Genomic DNA, 19240 nt, shown 5'->3' on the forward strand with positions numbered 1-19240 from the left:
CTCATCTGTTTTTAATGCTGCTAAATGATTGATGATGAATTCTGTTTGAAGGTCCAGAACATGTTTGGTAAAGAGCGAAGGAGTGATTACACAAACTCTGGGAATGTAGTCTTATTATTTCCTGTATAAAATAAGAGCGTCTCAGAGGACTGGCCTGTAAGGGAGCATATGGTCCTCACAACTCGGAGGACAGCGTTGTCCAGCTTCATGCAAAAGATTTGCAACTGATTCTCGTTAACATATTTTGTCTGCTTTCGAAATGTTTGCAGTGCTATAAATGTAAATTTCTGAAGTATTTATTATCACGTATACACTGTAAAATATCCTGTAAATACATCAAAAAGAATGTGTAAACTCAAGCATTCCAGTACTGATGCCATTTTATACGATGTATATCATCGAATTTGTGTCCTTCTGTGGAGAGATAGCTTATTCACTCAATTCGTGACACTATTTTGTGTTATTTTGTCTGCTTTTTATAGGTTTTTGCACAACAACAGAATAACACACCTTGCACTGGGGACTTTCTCCCATCTACAGTCCATGAAGAGACTGTGAGTGCTCAGAGCAAATGCAAAACAGCACACAAGAGGAAGGTCACATAATGCAGGGCAGTCTCAAATTCTGAGATAGTGTACAAACTGTAAAAGTCTGATGTAAAGAACAAGTCCAGCTGAGCAATCTGAGTAATTCTACTAAGAAACCTGACATTGAGAGATTAGAAGTTAAAAAACAGAATGAATGGATGTTATCAGTGTCAGGTTTTATGAGTAAGGCTGCTTCGTTGTTTTAAATCTTACATAGAAATAAGGGTCATCTTGCCTCTGACATTTTTTTAATGATTTGCATTGCGATATTTACATTTCCCATATATGTTTACATTTACAATACAGTTCAGCTTTTTTTAAAAGTGCAACATGTAAACAATGTTCATATCCCTTACTGTTAGATAGTAAAATCTAACTGACTGGAGTTAAAATCTGTGTGTCCCTGCTTAGGCGTCTGGACTCAAACACACTGAATTGTGACTGTGAGCTTCTATGGCTGGCAGACCTACTGAAGCAGTATGCAGAGTCTGGCAATGCCCAGGCTGCGGCCACGTGTGAATACCCCAGCCGCCTGCAAGGCCGATCCGTGGCCACCCTAACAGCAGAGGAGCTCAACTGTGGTAAGGCAGTTAGGAATACCTGTTCATTCATGCATCTATCCAGTCAGCCAATCATGTGATAGCAAAAGGCAAGCTTCATGAATGTTCACAGCAAATGTACAGTAAGAATGAAGAAAATAGGGCTCAGTCTGTGCTTGTTTGAGTATCTCACAAACATTTCATCTCCTGAGATTTTCACTTACAACCATATAGGGTTTATACAGAATGGTGCACAAAACAATAGGCATTTAATGAGCAGCAGTGCTTAGGATCGAAACCCCGTCTTGGTGAGAGAGGCTCTTTAGAACTGTGGTGAGCAGAAAAGCATTTCAGAATGTACAGTACAGCAAACCTTGAGGTGAATGTGTGATCATTTGATTGGTGGACCTGGGATTCAAATTCACAACTTTCTGATGAGTGATCCAACACCTTAACCACTAAGCTACCACATCCCACATCCCAATTAAGTGTAGCAACTGTTTTATGAGTCTAATATTCATTAATAACTTCACTTAGAGTAAAATGACAATTCCAATCCAGTGATGCGGGATGTCCAGCTGGTTCTAATTCAACCATGTTTGATGTGCAAAAATGGGAAAAATATCAACGTGATCTAATAATTTCCTGGTTGTTATTAAATTCTAAATTCTGAATAAATTACAGCTGTTAGGGATGTAGAAATAGCTCCACACTCATAAGAGTCATACTTAGAGCGATATTAGTGACATTGCTTGTATGAATGCAGGGAAAGAAGTATGTTTCCAGATGTAACACTGTTAATGTATTTAGCCTCCTACACATTGAATGTTCTGCCAGAGTGAGTTGTGGGTCAACTGTAACTCCCTGAGTCTCAGGCATCTGCTAAACAAATGAAGGTCAATCCTACAGGGAGGCAGTGCAATCAGCAGTAAAGGAAGGCAGGCGTCAGCCTTATTCGTATCACTCAGATGTGGGCAAACATAAGCTTTTTTGTTTCCCAAAGCAAGTTTCCTCTTGTTTCATTGAAAACGAGGTAGAAAGCGTTAGTGCTTTCTCTTACGTAATCCACGGATTTTCAAGTACACAGCAGCTGTCTATGTACTACAAAGAAGCCACAAACTCCTGTGGCTAATTTGCCACGAACGTGCCCAGGCTTGTTGGTGTAAACCATCTCATAATGCGTCCACAGGCTCTGCACTGGAATGTCTCCCTCTCGCAGGAATGATACCCAGTGAGCTGGAGCAGCTGTGAAAATACATCATGGCTCAGTATGGCATTGCCATTCTAGTGTATTTGGTGTGGAATAGTGGCAGTTTAAGTGTGGCTGGCAAACACAGCTATAATTACCATGTCAGAAAGCATAAATAGGGCAAGCAGTGGTGTGTAGTGCAGGGGACAGGCAGGATGCCAAATGGACATGAACACACAACTGACTGCTTTGTGTTGCAGCATTTAAGATGGCAGAATGGGTATGGCTTCTTGATTTATTGAGAACTGGTACATATGAGAAAAAAGCTATATGTCTGGATGCTGAATTTCTCTCTCTCTCTCTCTCTCTCTCTCTCTCTCTCTCTCTCTCTGTATATACATAGTCTGATAATGCTTTGGACAGTGCACTTGATCTTATTAATGTAAATTGTAATAAAGGACTACTACAAACACTTTTTTATTCATAGATATGCTAAATTGAACAGAAGTTATGACTTCAGCAGCTTATTCTTCCATTCACACAGTGTTGTAAAGACACCGGGTTTCTCATTATGTGTGCAGACATTATTGGTGTGGTGTTGTGGCCATCAGACATCCAAATGTCTGACATCATCTTGTACAAGCCAGCCTTCTTCTGTTCATTTCTGTCTGTAGTATAGTAATGGACATCAGTAACATTATTCTGTTCTGTATTTTTCCTTTCTTGCACCGATCCTCCCCCTGCCCCCATTTCTCTACACCACTTTTGTGTATAGAGGTTCCTCGGATCACATCAGAGCCACAGGATGTGGACGTGACCTCAGGGAACACTGTGTACTTCACATGCAGGGCGGAGGGCAATCCCAAACCCCAGATCATATGGCTGAGAAACAAGTGAGGGCAACTTTTAATCTAAGAAAAATCTTTTGCACAGTGCTAATAATTTTGGCTTTATGCCAGATCGAATTGTTATTAAACAATTGTTTGTTTTTACAGCAACGCCCTTAACATGCAAGATGACTCGCGCATGAATCTTCTGGAAGATGGCACCCTGATGATTCAGGACACAAGGGAAACTGACCAGGGCATATACCAATGCATGGCCAAAAATGTCGCTGGCGAGGTCAAAACAGGAGAGGTCACCTTACGCTACTTTGGCACACCATGTAAGCCTCACACATTCATATAACAGTCCCATATCACAGAAATTTGAAGCTTCAGACTCATCTTCTCACAGAAGACCATTCTTCTTATATTTATTTTCATCAGTAACCATGACGAGAGCTTTGTTTTTGTTCGCTCTGCTTTCATACTTGGTTGTTGGCTGTTTATGGGAATCAATCCGTGAGCCTTTTTCTCCTGTTTTCTGTCATCTTATGCCATTTTTTTAAGCACAAAACAGCCATCTGAACTATGTGTAAAGCTTTAAAGAAAGGATTTTCATATCTGTAGTGAGTACACTGATAATAATTCCCAGGCTGGAATAAATATATGCACCCTTGCATTTGATAGCTGGTATAATGCCTTTTTTTATTAATAATAACCTTCTGTATCTACTGACTAGCAAACTGAATTCAGTAAGTCATTTGTAATAATGGAGAAGTCCTAGTAAAGGATATTGGGTTCACAACGATTCACAAAACTGTAGAGCCCAGAAAACTGGATGAAGTTCAGTGACCAGATTTCTAAACATGAAAAACTTCGGCAGCTGTATCAGATCATTCGTTACACTTTATCTGCTCACAAGCTCATCAGACCAAAGAGTGCAGTGCTGGAAACATCATACAAGAAAGGTGTGAGATTTTACAGACTTGCTGAGTTCTCATTATATTTTCCCTCTTTGTTCTGATTAGTAATATGACGACGTGGCTCGTTTAACAAAAAGCCAACAGTTTAAAGACGAATTGTCAGAGGAGAATGCGTGAAATTCAAAACAGATGTGTCTCATCTGTACAGAGTCTGCAGCGCTAGTCAAAATTGGTAATGTGAAGCACCAGCGTGAGAGAAAAAAAAAACTCTGAATTGTCTTATTTATAGCCAGAAACTAAAAATTAAACACCAAAGCCATTCAAACATGTTAGATGTATAATTAATAATTTTTTTATTTTTTTTCAAATGGTCTTCCAAGCAGGTTTTGTGAGAGTTTAAGAGCATGAAACAAATGCATTCGATCCTATGAGTGGTAGAGTCATGACCTTTTTATGGTGGTTCATAATTCATGTGAATAGACCATTGTTCTTCCTACTCTTGGTTATCAGGTAATCATTCTTCCAGGACTGGGAAAACTGAATGGTGTATTTGTCTTCTGTTCCGATCCTATGTAGCTCGGCCTAGTTTCGTGATCCAGCCTCAGAACACAGAGGTGCTGGTGGGAGAGAGCGTGACTCTGGAGTGTAGTGCCACAGGGCAACCTCAACCCCGGGTGACATGGACAAGAGGGGACCGCAGCGCTCTACCCAGCAGTCCTCGCATCAGCATCACACCCTCAGGAGGGCTTTACATCCAGAACGTCAACCAGGCAGATGGAGGCCAGTACACCTGCTACGCCAGCAATAACATAGACACCATCGACGCCACTGCCTACATCATAGTGCAGGGTAAGCGAGAAGAAGAGAAACATTTTTTTTTTTTAAACGTACACAAACACTTGTTACAAAAAAAGAAAAGAAAAGAGCATATCAGGCTCTTGACTCAAGAAAGGTTTTAATATTTGTTAATATCAAGTAATTAGACTTTCTTTGTTAAAGTTTCTCTGAAGTCCCATGCATCAGTGGAAACATATATGACAACAAGATAAAAGAAAACAGCAAAGAGCAAAGGTTCATTTCTGTTTATTCTCTCACTTCTAAAACTAGCGCTGCCTCACTCTAACTATAAATCAGTCGCACCTTTCTGTATGTGTTTCTCCTGCAGCTGTTCCTCAGTTCACAGTGACACCACAGGACCAGACGGTGTTAGAAGGTCATACAGTTGATTTCCTCTGTGAAGCTACCGGCAGTCCTGAGCCTTTCATAACCTGGACACGCAGCGGTGAGATCATTTAATGGACTTATATGCTATATACATTAAACTATTTCGTGCACGCTATTTTTTTATCCTTAATCTTTACGATCGTTTGTTTTTTTCTCACACACATACACACATTATACCATTTTTTTACACTATAAGCTTAAGTCATGTCTAAGTGTAAACCCAACCGCTGAAATATATAATTATGAATATATATTAAGAATGGACAGGTGAGAAACTTTACAGAGGACCTGAAGTGCAAGGTGTGATTTCTTTTTGTTGCTGAGTCATTGTTTCGTTTCTGAAGAGAAAAAATGCCAACAGAAAAAAATCCTTTACCTGCTGTATGTTCTGACAAACTTAATGTTTCTATAAAGCTAATCTTGTTTCTATAAAGCTAATATTTTTATAAAGCTAATCTAAAAGTTAGTCTACTAAATATGAGTGGATGATTGTGTAAATGTGTCACTCAGCACCACTCCAGCACCAGACGGCCTTTATTTGGTCCCGAGAGATAAGAGAGAGAGATGTACGATTACCTTTCATTCATTTATTCATTCATTTCTATTCAGCAAGTGCCTTATCCTGGTCAGTGGAATTTATTCTGCTCAGCACTCAGAGGAACACTGACATGGGGAGAACCTCCACATGTGAACCTCCTCGGAGACAGTATCCAGAACTGGGCTTATAAGATATTTAGTAATGTTTCAGCATTGATCTGCCTGCATGCACAAGAACATCACAATTTACAAATCGTACTGCTGCAGCAATGCTGAACAAATACAATCACTGCAATGTGATATTATACTAACATAAATGGCAAGGACTAAACCAATCACTGCCTGTGATACAGTAGCATATTTTTCATCATTAAACGATTGCTATAACAAATCGGACTATTACAAGCCTTTCTACATTCATATAATCATCGTCTGTCCATTACACGTGAGGAAGAGGATGACGAAGAGCAAAACAGGTTCCAACCAGAGTCAGGGGTATCTGTGCTTTATGACTATGTGTTTGGGTTTTCTGAGCAAGATGTTATTCAAAAAGACGCGGTGTGTTATAAAGTCCTTGAATTACTCACCATCCTTATCATCGTACTTGCCTGATAGTATATATCATATAAGCTTTAAATAAACAAGTTCATTAATTCAAAAATAAAGGACTGTCACAAGCTGACCTCAAATCCACATCCTTCAGTCTTCCTATCTGCTTTTCTGTCTTGATTAGTTTGTGAGTTAAAAGTGAAAACTAAGAGTCGTAATGGCATTCTGAATTTTCACCCTTTTTTGTCATATTGTTCATCATGCATACATCACCAGCTACTAAACTGAATCAGCAAAAAAATTTTTTTTATCATATACAGTATATAATGCCAGTTTGGAGCTCTTTAACGAGCGATTAAAAAGAGACCAGGTGATTTGTATATGCTACGTGCTACAGCACTCGACACTCATGCTACGTGAGTGTTCCTGGTCGACTGCTTCGAGCTGTTGTTGCCACTAGAAGTTTTCATTTCACAATAAAAGCATTTTTGATGGGGCTGAAATTTCATGTTCTAATTTGTGGCAAAGCTTCCTATTACAGTGGCAGGTTTAAAGTCACTGAGCTCCTCATTACACTCCATTTTACCGCCACTGTTTGTCTCAGGAGTCTACGCCACGGCTATGAGTTTCATATTATGAATTTTAGCAACTGGTGTAACTGAAACACCTGCTCTTGCAATTGTTCTGATACAACTGAATCTTGGTCACATCTGCTCTCAAGCTTGGTCAAGAACTTTTGTCCAATATTCTGCAGGTTTGCAACTTGCAGTGTAGCCTTTCTATTTCTATACTGTACATGAAGTCTTCTGCAGGCATGATGGAGGGCACACTTTGCACCTCTGGGGTTTGGGGTTTGATTCCTACCTCTGTCCTGTGTGGTTGCATGCTCTCTATGTGCTTTTGTTGTTTCGTAGGTGAGTGAGTGTGTGTACGATAGGTTGGCACCCAGGGTGTATTCCACCTTTTGCTCGAGCCCCTGTGAGATTATGTAAGATAAGTGCTAAAGGAAATGGAAATCGTGCAACACATAAAAATACAAAGGTTTAATGAAGGGAACATTTCAGACTGCAAGGCGAAAACCAAGTGACTGATCACTAAATATCTTGTAGGCTAAATATCATATCACATGTTCTCCCCATGTCTGTGTGGATTTCCTATGATTGCTGGACAGAATAGACTTCAGTAGATTTCCACTATCACGCTGACCAGGATAAAGCACTTGCCTAACAGATAAATGAATGAATAAATGAATGAATGTTAATCGTACATATCTCTCCCTCAAGGTCACGTACGAGTCTCTTGGGACTAAACAAAGGTCAAGTTCATTAACGCAAGCGCTTATCTGGTGCTCAAGCGGTGCTGCATGACATATTTAGTAGTTGAAATGCTTTATAGACAGAAAGTTAGTCAGAAAATAATAACTAACTGTGCAAACAATAACTAACTGATAATTAGAGAAGACGAAATTGGGACAAAAATTGGCAAAAGACAAAAAGATTTTGTCTTTAGAAATGTGAGACTCAAATACTCTGTATAAAAAGGGAAAATCTGAAAAGGGTTCAAAAGTATGAACAGTTAGCACCATCCTCTGTACATTTTAGTGGTATTTGTGTCTCCTGGTTCATTACGAGCTCTTGAATGTTTCGAGCAGCTTCATGCTTTGCATCAATAACTTACTGTTTGCTGATATATTACTTTAATTCATGACATATGTACGCAATTTTTCTAGCTAAAATAACACGGAAAATCACAACTTGATCCAGATTGAGCTGTTACATGATATGTAGACATTGAATCTGGATAAAAACACATTTCTCCTATAAATACAATCAACTTTATTTCATGTCTTGTTCATGCTCATCTTATTGACATTATAGACAGTGCCAGAAACTGACGCTGCGTGGTTATGGATTAAGTACATAATCACAATATATTATTTAGATTTCAGTTAAAATGTACATGTTTGAATTTGCTGACATTTTCATGACATTTTTAATTATAGCATTTATTCTGTGTTATTTTATAAATATTGGATATTACTTTTATAAAATATTGTGTTAAATAAATGCATTATAAAGCATTCCCACATAGATTTGTGTCAACTGACTTGAATTAAAGTAATGTCTGGCTTATATACTATCTGAAGAAAAGCATAAATATTTTTTGTCTTCTTTATGGTTGGGGTATTCTTTAATTAAATCCAAATATCTACTTGGTAAGTCGAAATAACGAGATGCTAAGTCACAAAAGGAGCTAAATTGGTCAAAATTATGACTAAGCAATTAAAAACATATATATTTCTTAAGTTTCTTAACTTTCTCTCCTGAAATCCCAGGCAGTCCTCTCCAGGTTGATGGACGCCATGTGATCCTGTCCACTGGCACGCTGCGTATCTCTCGAGTGGCCCCTCATGACCAGGGCCAGTATGAGTGCCAGGCTGTCAACCCTGTTGGCTCTGTTAGGGCAGCTGTGCAACTTAACATCCAACAAAGAGGTAAGATTTTCAGCAGCATCTTGATAAACTGAACACATCATTTATTCTGTGCTGTAAACGTGTCAGTTTGGGCAACTTATTACCGTAAAACTTCAAATAATAGCCCAGGTTTCTATTTACCCAAATCGCCGAACTGCACCGGCTTGTATTTGAAACAGGCGTCTATAAGAGACAGGCCTTTAATTTAGTGTTGAGATGTTCAAGCATGACAGTAGGAGGTTACCACATTATATTACGTTTTATTTATAGTTGTGCGTCTTCTGACTGAAAATTAGGAATTTGTCCAGCCAGCCAGCGCTTGCAGTAAAACTGTTGCATACACTTCTTTTGCCTTGGCCCTGATCATTTTACGTGAGACTCTGAGATGCTTTGCCCGCATGTTGTGGATCCACTCACACACGCTCACCTCCAGCTCTTCACTGGCCTTCTTCCTCCCTCCACCTCGCAGTCTGGCCCCGGACAGACGTTGCAGTTCAGCTTTATTTTTACGCCATTCTCGCACTCTCTTTGGATCAACCGAGAAATGTCTTGCCGCTGCTTCTCCCGAAATTTTTTCGGCAAATTTGACAACTGTCAGCTTAAATGTCAAATCATACTTTTTCTTTTTGTCTCCATGGTGGTATTGAGAGAATTAAGAAAAACTGAATACTAAAAGAAAGTTCGTTAACCTCTTTGTTATGTTGCCATAGTGATGAGTCGTTCATGAACGGTTGCGTCTGTCACGTGAAATCTAATCAAAACATAGAACAGACGATCTGACGGGTTTTAGAAGATCAAATACAACCCGATACTAAAAAACAGACCCGGCCTCTATTTGAGACCGGCCTTTATTTACCCAAACCTGTTGTCACACCAGGCGTTTAAAAGACAAAGGTGTCTATTTGGGACTCGGCTATTATTTGAAGTTTTACGGTATATCAGCTACTATCCCTACTTATAAGCCGTTATCAGTGAACATAAATTATGGGTCTGCAATATTGAAGGAATATCGGAGAAGCAAATATATAAGGCACTGAATAATAGATTTCCAATTACTAAAATATTATTGAATGAATGGATGAACTGAATATATGGGGTGATGGAGTTATAATTCGCTGTGTTACTCTAAACTTGCCAGTAGTGCAGTGCACATAGAACACATTCATAAGACCCACAAGTGGCACAAACCACTATCAGCAGAGGAGCAGAAACATTTCCATGACTAATTATTACATTATTATAAGGATTATTATTATACAACAAATATTCCTAAGATATATATTACAAAATATATAACTATACTAATATATACTATACTAACTATACTTAATAGCACCATACTGTAGGCGGTTGGAGTAGAGATTGTATGATTTGGTAACAAACAATATACAAATCTGGTGTTTGTAAGAATTGTCAAGTAAAACAAAAATTAAAAAAAAAAACATGATTTACACTTTGCTTAGTCAAGATTTGCAAAGATATTATATTATATCCATATTCATATACTGATATTAATTTCAGCTAATATTAGTTTCTTGAAGGAAATCAACAGGATTTTTCTGTTTTAGATTTTTGTGAGTGTAGCTGATAAGCCATTTAAGCGACTTTTTTTTAATGAATGAATTAAATTAAATAAATAAAACCGAAAACAAAATAAAAAACAGATGCAGATAGGAGGTTCAGATGTTTTTCTCCACGCCATCTGTTTGAGACTAGAGGTGTACATTTTGGACTAGGTTTTTGTAAAACATTAAAAAAATGTCTTGTGAACAGCAGGATTAGATTTTTATGACATTAGATAAAGTTCATGGGACAAAGGAAGATCATGTGCAGCATTTACATCATCCTTAGTTACTGCCTGGTCATGATGATCTAAATGAATGCTATGTTTATATTTTGGGATTTAGAGACCAAATATTTGGAAACACATGAAAATAATGCCTCTGCAACTAGGACACACACACGCACACACACACAAACACACACACACACACACACACACACACACACACACACACACACACACACACACAGCAGATTGTAACTAACTCCCTCCTAACAAGGTTCTAGTTTTAGTATTCTGAGTCTCTGATGTATTTGTAATAGCATGAGGATATGTTTCTGTTGGCTACAAAGCACTACATAGTCACTTTGGGCATCTGTTAAATTCTGCAAAAGTAAACATAGTTTATTATTTTTGCATGATCTAACCATTTAAAAAAAGCCAATCTAATTAGATTCAGGACAGACAGCCAACAATGCAGTGCGAAGTTGCTTCAAGCTGTCATTTGAAAACGTTCATCTGAATCATGATCAATGTTTTGACCATTTACCAAGCAAATAGTTGCCATGTAAAGGGGCAGCAAGGACAAAAGAAGCAGAATTCCATGTTCAACTGTGACCCACGTCAGTGCCAGTGTTATAGACATGCCATCAAGGTTTCATTTGAAGAAAAGGCACTAAGATATTTAGTACGCTCTACACGCTCCATTTTGCCGTATCTTCATTTTTAACACTTTCTAATCAGCCAGAGATTCAGGAGGGTTTAAAAGCTAAGACAGAGCAAGAAAGCCTGGGAGTCGACCCCTGGAGCTCATTCGTCGTTTACATACAAAGAAGGGTGGCAATTACTGCAACAATGCCCCCGTAAAATCTTCATGACAGACATGTAGCAGAGGCTCTGTGTGAATCTTAAACCAGCTCTTAAGTGAAATTACAGGCTTAGGGGACAACCCAGGAAAGCGTATGGCTTTGTAATTCCCACACAACAAGATGTTTTCTGTGTAGTAACGGTTGTTAATGCAAACATCAAAGTGCGGCTACGTAATGCCCACCTTCATAAACATGTGAGTCTGGTTTGAGTTTCTGCCTCTTCGGGGTTTCCACTATGCAAGTTGCATGTAGTAGAAAAAGTAGATAAGTAGGAATGAAACCCACAGGCCTTTACGCTCTGTTTCTGTTGTATTTGCTGTAGCGGAAAGAGGAAGACGTTTAGGGAGTGATGAACTGAGATTTCTCACATTTTTATTGAAAACTGAAATGTATAATTTGTTCTATAATAATAATCATTTCAACATGAATACCCATTATGCTAAAATTAGACCCACAGCCTTGTAATGAGCTTTGTCATGTCGTGTGCCTGTTTAAATCTGTGTTTGTTGCATATGATTCAGCTTGGATGCCTTACGAACTGTAATCATTAACACATGTTTTTAAATCATCAGTAACGCCTGTTTTCACAAATACTCCAAGGGACATGACTGTGGAGTCTGGTAATGATGTCCAGATTCCATGCAGCGCTCATGGAGAGCCCACGCCTGTCATCACCTGGAACAAGGTGGAGTCCTGATCCATTTCCTTTCCACACCTCTTTCCTTTCATCTTGTGCTCTTCCTCACAGTTTTCTCTGTGTGCAGGACGGTGTTCAGGTGACAGAGAGTGGGAAGTTTCACATCAACCCCGATGGTTATCTGGAGGTAAAAGATGTGGGTCTTGCCGATGGGGGACGTTACGAGTGCGTGGCTCGTAACTCCATTGGACAGTCTTTTGCTAGAATGGTGCTAACTGTACAAGGTATCAAAATGTTTATCTGATTTTTATAGACTGGATTTTTTCACTTTTCCTCTCAGTGAGATTTTATTAGCTTGTTTTTATTAGCTTATTTGTTAATCTCTGTTTTTTAATTCATATGCCAATAGGCAGTTCGATAATTGCTCAATATTATTATTTGCACTCCCACACTTTATGTACATAACTGATCATTCATATTCTATATTCATATTTTATATATTTTATTCATTCTATATTCATATTTTATACTCATTCTGTCTATATTGTATCTCATTGTCTGCATTGTTTTCTTGTATAGTATAATGTTATTTATGGTACCTTTGAGAGTCACAAACTGCTGGAACCAAATTCCTTGTGTGTGTCAACACACTTGGCCAATAAAACTGATTCTGATTCTGATAAGTTAATAAAGAATCTGTTAAAATCTTCATCCTGAAGACTTTCCCGTGGAAGATAATATACTGTAGCTACAGCTTTATCTTTGACTTTTACAAAGCTTTAACACTCGATCTCCTCACAGAAACCTCCACAAGTGCCCATATATTTGAAATGTGTTCATGTGGAGAAGCGATCATACAAGACTCTGTAAGTGAGTCGTTACGATAACATGTAAGAACAACTGTGTTAATGAAGAACCTGTGATTTGCCTTGTAGCCGACACTACAGTCAGGGATCCTATTACAGAAAACCAATCAGATTTGAGAATTCTAACCCTCTGTGGTACAACTATATATATATATATATATATATATATATATATATATATATATATATATATACATATACATGTATGTTTTACATCATGTAAATCATGTTTTACTATTTTACATCAGTAATGATATTTTCATCCAAAGATCAGCCATGAGACTGAATACATTATAATGCTATTATCTAAACCACTCATGGATGAGCTTCTGCCTTTGGGCAGGTGCTATTATAAATCTGGTTTGTGTTTTTTTTTTATAAGCTATAGCTCATATGGCATTCATACAGAACAAATATGAATATGGCATTCATACAGAACAATCATTCATACAGAACAAAAGCCTTTAATATTTCAAACACTAGAAGAACCACTTTCTGGTATTAAAGCTCCGAAAAGAAGCAGGGGAGTCAAGACAACAGTTTTCTTTCTGGCTCACCTCAACAGGGAGTAGTTTTCTCTTCAGATCTCCCCTAGTCTCAAAGCACAATTTGTGTAGCTCCTGATGTTTTTTACTTTTTCTTCTTCAGTACCACAGGTCAGCAGAGAGGGGGACCCGTTTGTCTCGACGTCTTTAGAGGAGGCCATCCGCAGCGTAGACAGTGCCATTGACTCCACCAGGAGGCAGCTCTTTGATGGGTGAGATCCACATCATTACTGATATCTCGTCACTTCAGCATCTGAAAACACTTCTTACTCTCATGAGTCATGCTAGTGTAATGCTTAAGGAATTTTCCTTGGCTTTTGCGTTCTGTTATGTTAGGAAAGCTGCAGTTTAAACTTTGTCAGCTGTTGGATTACGCATGCTGTGAGGCTAACGGCAATGCCAGCCTGTACAGGAACATGTGCAGTGTTTGTGTGCCTAAGGAAATGACTGCTGAAGGTTTGCGTAAGTCATTTGGTGCTGTTTTGCAGAAATAGCTGCCAAAGTAACTGCCAAAGATATCTAAACAGCATGAACACATAAGAAACGCAAGTTCCACAATATAAATCAAGATGTATCAAACAGCTGTATCAAGGGACCGACCCGAGCCAGAAAGGCCGATTCGATTTAATATAGTCGGCGTCGAGACTAGGGGTGTAAACCTCAGGCTTCCACACAATATGATATGATGAAGATTGAATGTTTTTTGATGATAACACTGAATCTTTTCCGAGCAAATACAACATAATTTTTAATCTTTTAAAATTTTTAACAGAATCTGAACCAACGTTTGTTCTTGCTAGCTTATTTTGTTACATCACAAGGTCAAGATATACAGTTTCTATACATTTTCCAGCTGTCTGAATCTTTACTAAAGCACCCACTGCTAGTTGTCAGGGAGCTACCTGACTCTTCTCCCATGCGTGCCCCGCCCGCACGGAGCGGCTCGCCGGCGTACTAATGACACACACCTGACTCTCGTTTCTACCTCATCACCAACCCTATAAGATCCCCTCTCTCACGCTAACCAGCGTCCGTTATTACCAAAGGTTCGGCGTGCTTCCAACACGCCGTTAGCATTCTCTTCCGGGCTTCGTGGGCCGCGCTCTCTAGCGCACCACCGGATATTTATCTCTGCTAACCAGTTGTTTGTGGAATTAAAACAGTTTGCCTTCACTTCGGCTTTCACCTCTGTGTTTGGCGTAACAGAATAACGGACCTAACAAAAAAAAAAAAAAAAAAAAAAAAAGAAAGAAAAGGGAAATTATTTTTTCCTACCGGAATATGGAGAACCTGCCCAGCACACTCCCCGATCCGGTTCGGGATCTGGTCGCCGCGCTTCGAGCCGCCTTTCCCCCCACCGCTGCTCGTCCGGAAACCCCCACTGTCACCGGCAGTCCCATGGCACTCCCGAGAACTTTTTCGGGAGAAGCGTCAGCGTGCCGCGGCTTCCTACTCCAGGTAAATCTCTACATGGAGATGCAGCCTCAGCGCTTCCCTTCCGAGCGCTCCAAGGTGGCGTTCCTCATTTCGCTCCTGTCCGGAAGAGCGCTAGCTTGGGCTCAGGCCTTGTGGGACTCTGACAGCCCCATGATGGAGGTATACGATCATTTCGTGGCACACCTTCGCGAGGTTTTCAGTGCCGCTTCCGGGGTCCTATCCACAGCGGACCAGCTGCTTAGCTTGCGCCAGGGGAAGGATGACATCACGGCGTACAGTTTGCGTTTCCGCACCTTGGCGGCATCTAGTGGCTGGAACGAGGCGGCGCTACTGGGAGTATATCGGCGGGGTCTCTCTCCCGAGATTAAACAGGCCATGGCGGTGTTTGATGACGCTACGGGCCTGGAGGACTTCATTGCGAGATCCTTAGGACTTTCCCAGCGACTGTCCGCATGCCTCCCCAGGTCGCCCACCTCGGGGGAACAGCCTGGACTGGCGGCCACAGCTGACGCCGAACCCATGCAGCTGGGTTCTCAGAGGCTTCCCCGGTGGGGGGGAAATAGCCGCCGGGCTTCGGGCAAAGACCGGTATGGTGGTAGCCCGGGCTACTCCAGCGTCTGTTGCCCCACGTGTCATGCTCCGGCAGCGGTGAGTACGGTAGAGTTTCCGTCGGACATTTCTACTCTGTCCACACTCCCGGTGACGCTTCTAACTCCCTCTCTCTCTCTCTCTGTGGATGCGCTGGTGGACTCAGGTTCGGCAGGGAACTTCATATCCCAAGCCTGCCTCAACAGCTTGCAGCTCCCCCGGGAGAGGGGTTCCCAGGACTTAGCCGTCCAGACCATCCAGGGACGCCCACTAGGTCGGGGCTGGGTGAAGTACTGTGCGCCCATAGTGACTCTATGCGTGGGGCTGTTCCATAGAGAGGAGATAAGGTTCATGGTGCTCGACGGGTCCACTGTCAGCGTGATCCTGGGTAGGCCCTGGCTGAAACAACACGCCCCTGCATGCTCCTGGGACCCCTGCGATATCCTGCAATGGAGTAGCCACTGCCGGGAACACTGCCTCTCTCCGCTTCCATCCAGGGTCCCCAAAGCCCTGGTAGGCGCCACCAGGGTGGAGGAAGCCACGACATCCCAGCAGGCAGAGATCCCCACGGAGTACCAGGCCTTCAAGGACGTGTTCAGTGCCCAGGCAGCTACTCGTCTCCCCCCTCACCGGCGCGGGGACTGCTGCATCGACCTGCTTCCCGGGGCTAAGCTGCCGAAGGGCCGAGTCTATCCCCTTTCTGCTCCAGAACTCATCCTCCCCGGCTGCGTCGAGCTTCTTCTTTGTGGGAAAGAAGGACGGGGGGGCTATGTCCCTGCATCGATTACCGACAGCTCAACGCCCAGATCTCCCCTCTCCCTTACCCTCTCCCGCTGGTCCCAGCAGCTCTGGAGGCCCTGCGAGAGGCACGGGTGTTTTCTAAACTGGATCTCCGGAGCGCGTATAACCTGGTTCGTATCAGGAAGGGGGACGAGTGGAAGACCGCCTTCATAACGCCCTCCGGACACTACGAATACCGGGTCATGCCGTACGGCCTATCTATCGCCCCAGCTGTGTTCCAGGGGTTCATGAACGAGGTGCTCCGACCCTTCTTACAAAGGTTCGTCATGGTTTACATCGATGACATTTTGATATATTCAAGGAACCTAGAGGAACACCATCACCACGTCCGTGAGGTCCTAGGGGCACTTCGTTCCCAACAGCTCTACCTCAACCTCTCCAAGTGCGAGTTTCACTGTAAGGAGGTACAGTTTCTGGGCTACGTCATCAGCGCACGGGGTATACAGATGAACGACAGGAAAGTTAAAGCAGTGAAGAGCTGGCCCGTTCCGGAGACTATTAAGGAACTCCAACGCTTCTTGGGCTTCGCTAACTTTTACCGTCGGTTCATTCAGGGGTACAGCCTGATCACCGCTCCCCTCACTTCTCTCCTCAGGGGTAAGGCGCGGACCCTGAGGTGGACCAAGGAGGCCCAGGGGGCGTTTGAGGAGCTCCGCCAGCGCTTTTGCTCCGCTCCCGTGTTGCGTCATCCAGACCCCCGGAAGCCCTTTGTAGTGGAGGTGGACGCCTCCTCGACGGGGGTGGGGGCTGCTCTCTCTCAGCAATCAGGCACCCCACCACAGCTCCACCCGTGCGCTTTCTTCTCCCACAAGCTCTCGGCCGCAGAGCAGAACTACGACATCGGCAACCGGGAGCTTCTGGCTATCAAGCTCGCCCTGGAGGAGTGGAGGCACTGGTTGGAGGGAGCAGAGCACCCATTCACTGTGATCACAGACCACAAAAATCTTCAGTACCTGCGGGAGGCCCGGAGACTCAATGCCAGGCAGGCTCGTTGGGCCCTCTTCTTCACTCGGTTCCAGTTTCAAGTCACCTACCGAGCTGGGGCGCTCAACGGAAAGGCCGACGCCCTGTCCCGGATATTCGGGCCTGAGGAACCCAGACATCCGGACCCCATTCTCCCTCCTTCGATCGTCGTGGGGCCTATTGTCTGGGACATGGACAGCGAGATCCGTGCGGCCTCCATCAGGGAGCCCGCCCCCAGAGGGTGCCCTGAGGGAAGGGTTTTTGTTCCCACATCCTGCCGCGGGGAGCTAATCCAGTCGGTCCATGAGGGACCGGGCACGGGTCACCCAGGAGAGAGGAGGACGGTCCAGCTCCTTCAGGCTCGCTACTGGTGGCCAAGGATGGCAGAAGAGGTTACCCGCTACGTCCAGGAGTGTTCCACCTGCGCCATGGCCAAGGTACCTCGCCACCTGCCCGTTGGCAAGTTGGTGCCGCTCCCCGTCCCTCAGCGCCCCTGGTCACACCTAGGCATCGACTTTGTCGGAAACACGTGTATCCTGGTAGCGGTGGATCGCTTCTCTAAGGCCTGCCGACTTGTGCCTCTAAAGGGGTTGCCCACGGCCCTCGAGACGGCCGAGGCCTTGTTTCATCACGTATTCAGGAACTTTGGTCTCCCGGAGGAGATAGTTTCGGACCGTGGGCCCCAATTCTCCTCTCGGGTTTGGCGTGCCTTCTTCCGGCTCCTGGGGGTGTCTGTAAATCTGACGTCGGGTTACCACCCTCAGTCCAACGGCCAGGCGGAACGCAAGATACAGGAGCTGAACAGGTACTTGAGGACTTACTGCAGCCAAGATCAGGGAGATTGGGCACGGTTCTTACCCTGGGCGGAGTATGCTCAGAACTCGCTTCGCCAGGACTCCACGGGCCTCACCCCTTTCCAATGCGTGCTGGGGTTCCAGCCGCCCTTGTTCCCCTGGTCGGATCAGCCCAGCGACGTGCCTTCGGTGGACGCCTGGTTCCGGGAGAGCAACCGGGTCTGGGAATCGGCGCACACCCAGTTGTGTCGGGCCCTCCGCACCACCTGCCAGCACGCCGACGCGAGACGTCTGGAGTCTCCAGGTTACCGCCCCGGGGATCGAGTGTGGCTCTCTACGAAGGACCTGAAGATGAAACTGCCGTGCCGCAAGCTCAGCCCCCGGTTCATTGGGCCGTTCAGGATCGCCAGGAGGATTAGTGACGTGTCCTACCGGCTGGAGCTGCCACCGGGGTACCGCATACACCCAACCTTTCACGTGTCCCTGCTGAAGCCGTGTGTCTCGCCCATTTCTCGCCCTCCAGGTGGCCCCGTGGAGCCGGAGGTCGTAGCTCAGCCGGGCGTCTATGCAGTGCGGGAGGTCCTTGACTCCAGCAGGCGTGGGGGTCGCCTCGAATACCTGGTGGACTGGGAAGGGTACGGCGCGGAGGATCAGTCTTGGGTAGCACGACAGGACGTGCTGGACCCGGGCCTGCTGGCAGATTTCCATACTGCCCACCCGCACCGCCCGGCGCCCAGGGCTAGGGGTCGTCCTCGTCGTAGGGTCAGGGCGTCCGGTGCCGCCCCTGGAGGGGGGGTGGTGTCAGGGAGATACCTGACTCTTCTCCCATGCGTGCCCCGCCCGCACGGAGCGGCTCGCCGGCGTACTAATGACACACACCTGACTCGTTTCTACCTCATCACCAACCCTATAAGATCCCCTCTCTCACGCTAACCAGCGTGCGTTATTACCAATGGTTCGGCGTGCTTCCAACACGCCGTTAGCATTCTCTTCCGGACTTCGTGGGCCGCGCTCTCTAGCGCACCACCGGATATTTATCTCTGCTAACCAGTTGTTTGTGGAATTAAAACAGTTTGACTTCACTTCGGCTTTCACCTCTGTGTTTGGCGTAA

At 43.8% G+C, this 19240-nt stretch overlaps 1 protein-coding gene across 1 annotated transcript in view; it reads left to right on the top strand.

Annotated features, from left to right (window-relative positions):
* The window catches only part of LOC132852215 (peroxidasin homolog), a 58267-nt gene that overhangs the window by 27343 nt on the left and 11684 nt on the right, over positions 1–19240 (top strand). The window contains exons 6-15 of the mRNA XM_060879295.1: positions 483–554; positions 999–1168; positions 3091–3208; positions 3311–3480; positions 4639–4911; positions 5228–5344; positions 8708–8866; positions 12070–12182; positions 12262–12418; positions 13649–13757. Coding sequence (XP_060735278.1) covers positions 483–554; positions 999–1168; positions 3091–3208; positions 3311–3480; positions 4639–4911; positions 5228–5344; positions 8708–8866; positions 12070–12182; positions 12262–12418; positions 13649–13757 — 1458 coding nt within the window. The remainder of the gene's footprint in view (positions 1–482; positions 555–998; positions 1169–3090; positions 3209–3310; positions 3481–4638; positions 4912–5227; positions 5345–8707; positions 8867–12069; positions 12183–12261; positions 12419–13648; positions 13758–19240) is intronic.

This window comes from Tachysurus vachellii, chromosome 10 (assembly GCF_030014155.1).
Source record: "Tachysurus vachellii isolate PV-2020 chromosome 10, HZAU_Pvac_v1, whole genome shotgun sequence".
In the NCBI taxonomy this organism is placed as follows: Eukaryota; Metazoa; Chordata; class Actinopteri; order Siluriformes; family Bagridae; genus Tachysurus; species Tachysurus vachellii.